The 12,295-nt window shown below is 39.7% G+C and overlaps 1 protein-coding gene across 1 annotated transcript in view; it reads left to right on the top strand.

Moving 5' to 3' along the window:
• znf385b (zinc finger protein 385B) overlaps positions 1–12,295 on the top strand; it is a 61,552-nt gene that overhangs the window by 23,097 nt on the left and 26,160 nt on the right. Inside the window, exons 2-4 of the mRNA XM_028023603.1 lie at positions 5,005–5,142; positions 5,255–5,398; positions 5,568–5,681. Coding sequence (XP_027879404.1) covers positions 5,007–5,142; positions 5,255–5,398; positions 5,568–5,681 — 394 coding nt within the window. The 5' untranslated portion in view covers positions 5,005–5,006. The remainder of the gene's footprint in view (positions 1–5,004; positions 5,143–5,254; positions 5,399–5,567; positions 5,682–12,295) is intronic.

Raw genomic sequence — 12,295 nt, 5'->3', positions numbered from 1 at the left:
ATTTCCATGTTGTTGCTAGTTGTTTATGTAAGAGGGACAGAGATGCAGTGCAGGATTGCATGGTGTTTAACTAAAGCAGAAGCAATGTCAGTTGTGTTATTATTTGCAGTTGGAAAAGTGAAGGAAAATTCACATACTTATAACATCGAAGGATGTAGATAAGGTGCCATAAAAGCAATATTAATGTCAGATATCAAATAAAGCGTTACCTCTTATTTATATTTTGAAAAGGTTCACCTTTTGCAAAATATAACCTCCATCTTTTCCTGACATGTTAACTAATACAAAGTTAAATTTTGATATTCTAAATGCTATAGACAGATTTCTACGTTTTTTTTTTTGTTTGTCATTTTCTGTATGCGGTTGTTTTTTCAGGAGTTTGGCTCCGTAGTTTCATTGAAAGGAACTTAAAGGTTCAGCATACCAAGAAGTGTTGGACAATTTAATTCAACCAGCTTTAATGAAACATTTTGTCCCTTGCTGTTCCAGGGAAGAATTACACAGAATCTTCCTGATAGTAGGGATGATTTAAGAGAGTGCATGTGCAAGCTAGGTTTTAACATCCCACATCAGTGCCTGACCCCACAAATGCGCCTCTGGACAAATAGTCAAAAATTCCCCTAAGCACATTCAGAGGAGCTGAAGCTGCTCAAGCAGCAAAGGACATATGAAACACTATGGATTAACTATGGGAGGTGACTAAAAATGATATGAGTGAGACGGTAAACAAGCCAAAACGTCTGGACAGAGAGTGCATATACTGTAGATGACAGACAATGCATTAAAACAGGAAAGCGTCTCTAACACTATATGTCTATGCTGTATATGTTTGCTTCCACATTCAGGAAAACATTGTCCGAAAGTGTCTTGGTATAATTTGCATCCTGGTTTTAAATGCTGAACTCATTTATGTTCTGTCAGGCAACCGAAGCCTGTCGGATAGGCAGCCTGTACTTTGTTGTGCCATTCATTTGTCAGAATATAAAGAATTATTCCCCTAAGCGCAATAATTAGCACACACACACACACACAAAAATGTTGGAACATAGGTTTGGTGATCAGAGTGGGTAAAACACTGACTTCTGAGTTTTTTCACACATGCATTTAAAAGTAACTGAGATTTGTCGGCACACATTCTTCATGAACTTTAGAGGAATGTAGTGCTGAGGTGAAACAGTTCTTGGATGATGTTAAATGTTCCTGCAGTGCAGTCCAGGACGCCTTCTCGTCAGTGTTTGCAGTGAAAAAAAAAAAAAAAGGAAATCAAGAATTTCCATCGTGTGAGCAAGTTTTGACTGAAATGAGCAGGCGTCAGCTTTGACTCATTCATACAGCTGTGCTTAGTGCACTGATCTCAGTTCTCCTCGTCTGGATTTAGCCGTCAAAGGGTGGCCTGGGATCATCGCCGGGACAGAGGAGATGAACTCTATTTAAGAGTAACATGAAAGAAACTGAGATGAGGCTAAAACTCAGTCAGCTGCTGCTTTGAAGTTGCCACTGAGAAGCACCACTGGAAAAGATTTTTCAGCTTTTTCCTCCACAGGCAGAAATTACATTGTTGCTTGGCTGTAGTGCATGTGTGGGTGTGGGCGTGTGTGTGTGTGTGGGTGTGTGTGGGATTATAACCCACAGCTGGCCTCTCTGATTACTGACTGCCTGGTCAGCCTGGATTAGACTCACACACAGGACCAAAGGCAAAGGTAAATGCACACATTTCACTTTACTTTAATCCTGGACGCTCTGCTCACCGAGAGTCTTTGTTTAAATCTTACTTTGTGCGCGGTAGTGTGTTTCAGCTCCTGTATTTACCTCTGCGGCTGTGTGTGCGCATACTTGTAGGGGTGTGTGTGTGTGTAATTCCCTGTTCAGTATAGCAGTTATATTTAATCCTTCCTCTGCTGAAGCTGATGTCAGCATCAGCTGGCTCTGAGATGGTCTGTGTGCGTGTAGGCGTGTGTGTGTGTGCGTGTAGGCGTGTGTGTGTGTGTGTGTGTGTGTACAGGTAAGAGCATAAGTAGCTAATTCATCACTGTGTCTGATTAACCAGCATCTGCAGAGCTTCTCTAAATGCTAGCGACCAGCTGGAATACCTGCATGATAAAAAATAACTGAAGAACTGAAATAAATATGATGTTTCAACTTCATCAGACGTTATTCTGTGTTTTCATGTGTGATTCGAAACGTTTAGGTTTTAGGTAGGCTAAAGAAACTGATTCATGGAGTGGCGAAGGGAAGTTTAAGCTGGCAGATACAAGGAAACGTCATTAAATAAAATGACTTCGTAGCCTCCTGAATGCTCGATTTTGGGTTTTATTATTTATTCTAAGGTTAAATCAATCTGTGAAGCATTCAAGTCTAAATATATGTAATCATATTGATTTAACTGTCATCTGTTTCTTCAAAGTTTACTTTTGTTGCACCACTGTAACATGTTTCTGTAAAAGTCGTGAAATGAGAAAAACTGACTCGCTGAGAGTCAGTTTGTGTTCTCCAATTTTATAAAAATTTTGACCTGCTGATAACTTCGGCTGATTCCTTTTTCTTAAAAATAAGAGGTACTTTTTTCCACTTCCTAGATAAGTGGAATTTAATTTAATGTGCAGTAAAATCATGCAGGTTATGAGAAAACTGAAACATTTCCATCTTTTATATTAAACAATAAACCATTAAAATACCAGTTTTTGTATATAGAATTAATCTTCAAAAGATTAAAAACAATTGTTAAAAGATTTTGATGAGTCAAATGAAGCTTCATTGCAAAGATTAGAAGATTTCAATTCAACACCCAAAGACACCAATGTTACTGAAAGACTAGATCAAATGCTATTGATAAGTAAATACTTCAGAGTTAACTTGGACTTGGGACAAAAGACTCCAGATGTGACTTGCCGAATTTCCTGAAGCTTCTTCCTCCTTTTATGCTTCTTCTAACTTAATTTTCATATGCTCCATAGTTGCAAAAGAGATCCAATTGACTTTTCAAGCACGTTTTGTTTGCAGATGCAATGCTAGCAGATGATTGCTTTTTTCCTTACAACACAAGAATCCTGAAAATATCACTGCGACATCAGGAGCAAGAGCAGCACAAATCTCTTCATAAAACGAATATATTTCCGTCCCGTGTTTGTTTAAACCACGAACTCAGATGTGCCTAGAAATTCAGCTTTGCTGCTTGAGGTTCAGCATGACTTTACTTGATTAGATGTTTTTGCAATCCAGCCATTCTTCCTGACGAAGCCGTTATATTTCGCACATCCACACAATTCTCAAGTGTTACAGTTTCATGGAGTGCACACTCAGTGTTTCTTTTTCTAACCTTGTGAACTTCTCCACTAATTTTACTTTCTTTTTTTTATGTGTTATGTACTTATTTTTGAATGTGCTGATCTATTGAAACATACTCTGTCGTTGTAATAGGAACATGTACGCTTCTACAGGGAGTCAACATTGTCCTTGAATGTGGGAACCTGGGCGCCTCCACGAGAGCAACTTCTTTTTACTTTGCTTTCACTGCTCTAACAGAACTGCTGAATAGCCCTAATGTTTGCTGTTGTTGCTATCGTTACACAATAGAGAAAAAAAACCAAACATTGTACTTCCTCCTGGAAGTACAATGTTTATTTTACCATTTGCAACAAAGCCTGGGATGGAGAGTCAGTGGAAGTCTGTTGTGCTGCATCCAACTCTCACAAATCAATGCTGGGTGGCTCTTGCATCTCCACTACCTGAACAATCACTGTATAATTAAAGTATCTTAACAATCAGCTTACGGGTTGTTTTACTGATCGACAAGCTTGGCAAACGATAAGCCTCTCATTTCCTGCAAAGCAAACAGAAAAAAAGTTTCCAGAACAACTACTACGTTTACTTGTCTGTCATTCACACTGCCTGCAAACAACCAATCTGTCTTTAGGCTGGATTTTGAGGTTCCGCGACAGCTTTGGATTCTGAAACCCCAACAGGAAAATTTACAAACGCAGTTGCACGAGCAGAATATTTACAACCAGGGTTTGTGTGTATTTCTACTCTTTCTCAAGTGAGTGGCTGTTGAGTGAGCAGTTCAATCATGCGATTGCTTTCTCGAAAAACAAACGGCAAACAAAACTTGGAAATTGTAGAACAATTCGTTTGTAATGTGTAAAGGTTAATAAACCACCATAAAATTACTTTTTAAACATGTATGCATGACACGATCGTTGTGTTGAAGGTGAGTGGAGACGGTGCCTTTTTAAATGAAAATGACCGAATAGATAACGACTTGTAAGAACTATAATTTAAAATTTGCTGGGAAAGGCTTGGGACCCGTTGCTAACTGCTTGCAGTTCTAGTTTAAATTTTAAAATTCCCTTCAGATTGAATGGGAGGAAGTGTACATGTGTGTCTGTCAGTGGTCATGTGACTTGGCAAAGTTGATGGGACGACAGATGGACAGAGTCACGGACTGACCAACACACACATAGACACACAAACACCCACATGCACATATGTCCACATATGTCACCCTTCGTCTGTCCTCTTACTCATTACTTCATCACTTTCCCTTTGAGGGTTGGCTGCATCCGGTGTCATTCAGTCCGCACTCCTGTCTGTCCTTCTGTCTAAGGATTAGCCGTCCACTCTGTCTCAAAGAGAGCTTTCATTTAGTGTTATTTGGTGTCACCTTCACCCTCATGCTGTCTTCAGCAGTGGTGTGTCAGACATCACTGTTGCAAATCTGTCAGCATTGTTTTGTTGTTGCTGTTTTTGTTTTTACCCAATTTATTCTTCATCAACACATGAAAGGACTTGAGATTGAAATGTTGGCTTTTCTGTCAGGATGACAGCTGTTTCTCTACCTTTCATGAATCAGAGCTTATCCATTACAAAACATAGAAGCGGTTCTGTTACAGATTTTTATATGCAGTACAGACCAAACGTTTGGACACAACTGTGTGTCCAAACCTTTGGTATGTACTATATATATATATATATATATATTTTGCCATTTCTCCTGTTTTTTCTTAGTGATGAAAACGCCACTGAGCCCTTCTCTGCTTCTGGAGAGCGGGCAGATCTTCGCCTTTGGAGCGATGGGTCAGGAGCTAATGGACACACCCACACCTTCAGCCCTCCCTCTCCCAGTCCAGCAGACTCCATCTCCAGGTGATTGTTGTGATCCAAGATTAATAGTGCGTTAAATCTCCTGGTACCTCTCCTGCAGCTACACTCACCCCCTCCAACTCCTCCGCCTGTTCCCCTTGCTGTTTTCCTACAGGCCAGGGCGGGACATACTCGTTGTGTGAGGTGTGTAACCTGCAGCTGACCTCCACTGCTCAGGCCCAGCTGCACTACAACGGCAGGTCTCACCTCCGGAGGGTGAAGCAGCTCCAGGCGGGGCAGACACGACAACAGGCAGCAGGTGGGGTTAGTGCTGCTGGCTGAATTAAGCAGGAGCCTCCAGAGTAATCTCCATGTGGGAATGTTGTTGTCAGCTTTGGTATCAATAGCAACGCTAGCCATAGTGGCAGAAGAATATCACTTGTCAGCTTTTTGTGAGCTCTAGTGGATGTTATTGTCTTTGATTCCAGCTGGAGCTCAGACCAGGTCGCTTCATCCAGCTGCAGGCTTTAACTGCCAGCCTGCAGGACTGACTCAGACTGGGGGACTGAATCGAGCCCTCAGTGCTTCCAGCGCGACTGCAGGTAGGACAGAAAGCGGCTCGTTCTTCTGCTACGTCTGGCATGCTGCGCTTATTGTAACTGTTGATAGATTGATCGGGAAAAAAACTAACCACATTTTTTGCATCCATTGGTTTTTAAAAGGAAAGTAGCATTCAGAGGGTGCTAATTAAGAGAAACATGAAGTCTAGAGTTTACATGGGTATTCGCAAGATGCCAAGGAGAAAAGAGCTTTACCAACCAATGCTCACACTAATAAAATCACCTCAAAAGCCACATCTCAGATTTTTACATGATTCCAATTTCATGTTAGATTTTAAAAACAACAGAGAAATTAGAAGCCAAAGACTCGTGTCTTGCCTGTAAATGTACAAGAGAGATTTATTTTCGGAATGAATGTGGCAAGAAGTCTGAAAAAATCTCTCCACAAGAGAGCAAAGGTTTTTTTTGATACAAGGATCTGAATTAGAGATGTTTAGCCATATTTCACAGCATCATGTTTGGAAACATGGAGGCAGGTTGTGGAGAGCCAAGCAGCGAAGTCAGACAAGGTAGATTTTAGCAAGAGCTGTTTTTGTTTTTAATATATCACACAAGGTTACTGCTATAAAATCACTGGCAGCGGAAAACAGTTCTCCAGTACATTCAAAAAGCACAAGGGTTATGGTGCTCAAACTATCTCACTCAACCAATCAACATTTTCCAGCAGATCAATATGATCAATCGCTCCCTCTGAATCCTTCCATTGGCGATGTTCTCCATCAGAGCCAAAGCGCTGTGCCACAATTAGGCCGCTCCTTTGCGCAGCTACTTATATACGTGTGATTGTATGCACACCTTGATCACCTTAAAAATAATCAAATAATCAAACTTGTTGAGAGAGGTTTTCACATGGTTTTATTTTTATTTTCTTTATTTTGTGTGCGTATTAGCTTATTGTCTGAGGATAAATTCGGTTTAGTTTCATCATTTACGTTTAAACGCAAAGTTAATTTTTATACATGCCGACTTGTGCGTAAAATATGGCGCCTCACATTTTTTGTGTGTACGCATGCTTTTTCCCCTGGAGACTGGAAAAGTCATACTGACAAAAACTAGTTTGGGTGAGTGCTGCTAACGGTGGATCTTCAAGCTATTGACTCGCTGGTTATGCTTGTTGTTTTCTGAGAGACATGCAGATTTTGGTGGGTAGCAGAGGCAAAATTAAGATTCTGGCTACTGGGTGAAAATGACTTTGGGTTTTAGTTAACAGCTGCTGCCCCCTAGGAAAGGTCAGAGAATGTGTTGGGGTGTGTTTGTCAGTGTGTGTGTGTGTGTGTGTGTTTGTCTGTTTTGTTTTCATCTCATGATTGAGTCCAAAACCTGATAGGACACAATTTATGTTGGATTTTCTGTGAATATGACCCTTTATAAATCCAAAATGACATTTTTCACAAGTGAAGGTTTGTTGTTAGAAGCTTCATTTGTAACTCCTTTTGGATTTGAGGTCATAGTTCAGGTGTTATTTGAACTTTTGAGATGCTAATTATCTGCTCCTAGTTTGTGGTATTTAGATTTTTTGGGGGGTTAGTTTAGTTTATTCTGCTTTAGTTTAGCGTATTTCGTGCTGTCTTGGCTTCACTTATTTCTTTTTTTTCTTAGCTTACTTATTTTCCAATTTTTAAATCTTATTTTGTTTTGGCTTACTATTTTGTTTTAGCTTATCTTGCATAATTTATGTAGTATTACATTATATTAACTTATTTTTCATAGAATATTCTGACTTAAATGAGCTATTCTTATCTTTTTGATTCGTTTTAGCTGAGCTCAGATGAATTTGTCCGGGCTCATTTTAGATTCCCTGTTTTTTTTTTTTTTCACACTCTAGAAAACTGTTTCTCTACTTGAGGTATGAAGAACTGGACACTTCATACTTCTCTGTGTCAGACTCCACACAAGAAAATGGTTATGCCCTGAATATGTGTCAAACACAATCTATAAGAACTGGAGCTGCCTAAACAGGACGCCTTAAATCCTGAATAATGTGGCCACATAAATTGGCAACCTATAAAAAGAGCATAAATTATTACAATCTTATATTTTTGTTGCCAATTTTGATAACATCCAAATAATAGTAATACCTAATCTGCTAAAGCGAATTCAGAAAGCATTTCTGGAACCATTTAAGATCTCTAAGTTGATTGAAACCTTGATTTTTATCGACCTTCGCATCCTAAAACAATTACCAGAGCATCCACCACTAGAGGACTTGCAGCTGAAGCACATCCCATCTCCCCAGCCGTCTTCTGCTCTCTGGTTAGATGTGTCTGGAAGAGCTTCAGAGCATCATCAAAAAGTCAGGCACACTCCCACTGAGTCGGATTGCAGGTCATCAGAGTAAGAACATACTGAGATGTAACGGAGTTTAAGTGGAGCAGGCAGCAGCAGGCCATCGAACTGGGACACGGCTTTGCTATGAAACCACTCTGACATTTCTGCAACACATTGCTCATATCTGTATAAGTCCAGTACTGTGTTGATCACAACACAAACCTGCTGTCATGACACCTCCATTATAATCTACTGTAGTCTAGAATATTGATTAAAATAAAAACCAAAACACTACAGAGTTATATTCACAATTAGCACTCCAGAAAAGTGACGTAGCAATCGTTGTGTGTTGCTCATTCCTTCAATGAAATTTCTGTATGTGGGATATCGGTGTCAGATAGGAAATCTCACTCTGATACACACACCCTTGTGCTGTGGGGTGTGTATGTGTGTGTGCAGCAGCTGTAATTACATACTGTGTCTCCATATCAGTGTGCAGGCTACAATAACACTGATTAAAGATTAAATCTCTACACACACAGAGAGAGCCAGACTGACTGAATGAGTGTGTCGCTCTCTTTCTGTCTGTCCATTATGAGACACTCTCTACCATGAAAAGCTCTTTGGCCTGAACTCAGTGCTCCTCCAGGCCAGAAGGAGTGTATTTTGCTTGTGGGTGTCTATGTAAGGGCGTTGTGTGTGACAATGACCTGGCAGGTCATTGCAGGTCATTGTAGGTACCTGACAGATGATGTCATCTGTCAGGTCAGATGACATCACTGCTAATGCACAGATCCATGCTCCAAGAACGAGCCGTCACCCCCCAGGGCTCCTCAGTCAATAATGTTCACATAATATCCAGTAAATTCAGTAACTGCGTACCGATTTATCGTGCATTGTTTTAATTATAGTAACCCCCCAGCTGACTGTATTTTTAGCTAGGTTTATTTGAACTCTTTTTCATAATTGGCGTTTTTTGCTGGTTTCAGAACAGATTATTTTTGCCTGAAGATTGCAGGGACTGAACCTCTGAAACACCGAACAAGACTGGGAGGGGAGAGATAAGGGATGGTTGTTTGTAAAAAAGTTCATCTAAAATAATACATAGCAGAAAGTTGGCCAGAACAAAGTAGACTTTAACTTTTTTTTATTATTTGTTGATCTAAAACAGTGATCTCAAACTGCATTTCTAGAGGCCTGGTATCCTGCAACTTGAATTAAATGGTGAAACTGACCCACTAGCACGCAGTTTTGAACAGGTTCAGGAGCTACTGTAAGATGTTGTTTTAAAATCTTACATTTGAAGGTCTGTATGCTTAAGGATCTTATTATGAAGGCTTTGAGGAAGTTGTGGTTAATTTACTGCCTTTACTGCTTGTTGAACTGCAAAAAAAAACAAAAACAGACTCATTACTTAGGCTGGGCTGTATCAGTAGACCACTCGCTGCAATGCTGATAGTCCAAGCTAGTAAGAAGTTAGTCAGACAAAGGAGATTATTTTGAAGATCTGGCTAGACGTAAACATAGTTGGAGGACAGCTGGAGGATGAGGATTTGTTTGTTTCTGCACAGATTGAAATGGAAAACAACCTTCAAAAAAATCCTTACATTCACACTAATAAAATGCAATATGCAGCTACAGTAAATTTAACACTTTGCACACCGTGGTGGTTGATATACATCTCACCTTCTGCAGATGCAAAGAGTGTGAGAAACCAGAAAGTGTTTATACTAACTAAATAGTAATGCTAAATTTTTTACCAGTAATAATTAAAACTAATCATAATTAATTTCAATGTCAAAGGCATACTACTGGGCTGCTTACAAGTTTGTTTTTATGCCTGAACATATTAAAGCACAGTGCTACGATTTGACTAAAAAATAGCACTGCTGCTAATTTTAACATTTGAAAGTGAAACAGAGAAATTTCAAAAACAAGTGGTAAGAAAAAGGGAAGCGTTGTCTTAAAATATGGCGCTGCATGCCTCACTGCAACAACACCGAAAGCTGGGATGATATCATTTGAATTCAATGCAGCTGATTTCCTAAGAGATGTAGGAGGTTTTTGTGGAAAACTTCTTAGGACATCCTTCTTAGAAAAGTAAATAAAATATCCTATCAGTGATAAAGCACACAGAGCTATAGCTGCAATGCTCAATACGTATTATACATTCTCCCCATTCACAAAGAGTCCAGGAGATACAGAAATAAAATCAAAGTTATTTAATGAAAACAACTACAAACTACATGCTATGTGTTTCTTCAAGAATTCTATTTTGCTCATGTAAAAATTATGTCTGCCATTTTAAAATACAAGCCTGTTTTGACGTCTGGTAGAAAAAAATGTATCCAAAAAAAGGCAAATTCTTTAAATGAAACTGTCAAATTTGAACTAAAACTACATGACCTTTGAGAGGTCAACATGTAAAAATGCCCAAACTAAGAATATATATAAATTAAACGAACACAATAATACTACAAAACCAGGTAAAAAAATCATATTTACTAGAGGTAGGCCAGAATCACTGTGAAATAATATAAAATGAAATGAAGTTTTCTATTTAAACACGTATTTACTTCCCTGTAACCACTAGGGGGCAGCAGGGACTCCACAAACAAACATGCTTGACTAATGGTGAACACACCCACACACACGCCCCCACGCCAACACACATCCACACACGCACACACACGCTGAATCAATAATGAGAGAAGTGAATTCCCATGATCCACATGCTCAGAACAAATAAAAAGCCTCTCTCACATGAGACCAATAACATTTACAGTATCACAGCTTCAGTCTCGATCTGATTTCACCAGCCTGTTTTTCTCCTTTATTCTTGTTTTCTTTCTTTCTATTTCACCTTCATGCTCTCCCTTTCACCAGAAAACCTCACAGTTTATGTCTGGAGGCTTGTTTCCCCCGCCCCCACACTTTAAAGAGTGTGCTCACATCTTTTGTTTTTAACAGGCTGGCATCAATTAGCTCTCCTTGGCTAATAAAGGTCAGTTTTGCTGCTCCGTTCGTTCACTGTTCATAATGAGCTGTGAACTGGACAGATATTAATAGACATGCATGGCATCAATGTGTGTGTTTCTCTGTGTGTGTGAGAGAGATGCAGAGTTTGAGCAGGTGTTGATGTACAGTGTTTGGTTGATGTATTCAGCAGTGTATGAATAGACCGCGCTGACGGATTCTCACACTCATAATGGCGATGACAGCAGGCTCAGAGGAGGGGCCTGGGTGACACCGTACGGTATGACTGAATTTGAACCCCAATTACTTGGTCCACCTGACTCACATTCTGAACCAAAGAACATGTCATACCATTATGTGAACCGATGGGACAAAAGTGTAATTTTATGGAAAATGTGGGTCTCTTGGAGTAAAGCAAAATAAAAGTGGAGCTTATTGACATATGGTAGTAGTGTGATGTTCTACGGCTGCTTTGCAATGACTGGTTGTGTCAAGCAAGGCAAGCGAGTTATTAGCCAGTTTGGAAAGCAAAGAAAATTTCTTTGTTGATCTGATACTCAAAATGAAAGAAGAAAACCGTAAGACATCTGTGCCCAGTTCGTTTCAGATTGATTTACTACGTCAAAAGCTCAACAATCACTTGAACGACTGTGTGTGTCCAACCAGCACAGGAGCACTTTTAGAGACTGTACTCTCACTATTCATTTTTAATCTGTACACTTTCAACACAATTCAAAGTACTTCCATCTATAGAAATGCTCTGATGACTGTGTGTCTTGAGAATGGACAAGATGCTGAGTACAGAGATCTGGTGGACCGTTTAGTGGCTTGTGGGAGAAACAGTATTCCTTGTTTGGATGTGAACACTGTTGATGTCAATTTTAGTGAAGCATATTTAAAACTGCGTTTGTTGGACCAAAGTGAGGCAAAACAAACCAAGAAACTAATTAAGCAAACAAACAAAAAATAAAAACAAGTGAAACTGGAGATGATTGTAGATTTCAGAAGGTAGTGGAGGAGTTTGAATATCTTGCTTCTGCCCTGGACAACAGACTGGACAGGAAACGCAACAGTGGGGTCATCTACAGTAAGAGACAGAGCAGGATGCCTGGATCCTTCAAGGTTTGCGGGAAGTTGCTTCAGGTCTTCAGATGTTGTGAAGAGTGTAATCTCTTCTGCCAGTGATTTAAAGTAGCCCAACAAGCTGATGAGAAAGGCTGGTTCTGTTCTGGGGATTGTTCAGAAACAGCTGGAGATGATCAAACATAAAACGAAGAACATTATGGAAAACGGACAACAACATAGTATTTCCTGCAAGAGGCTTCTTCAGAATCACTGCAACACTGACTGCT

Source organism: Xiphophorus couchianus, chromosome 7, assembly GCF_001444195.1.
Source record: "Xiphophorus couchianus chromosome 7, X_couchianus-1.0, whole genome shotgun sequence".
In the NCBI taxonomy this organism is placed as follows: domain Eukaryota; kingdom Metazoa; phylum Chordata; class Actinopteri; order Cyprinodontiformes; family Poeciliidae; genus Xiphophorus; species Xiphophorus couchianus.
This window is presented reverse-complemented; position numbering and strand designations above follow the sequence as displayed.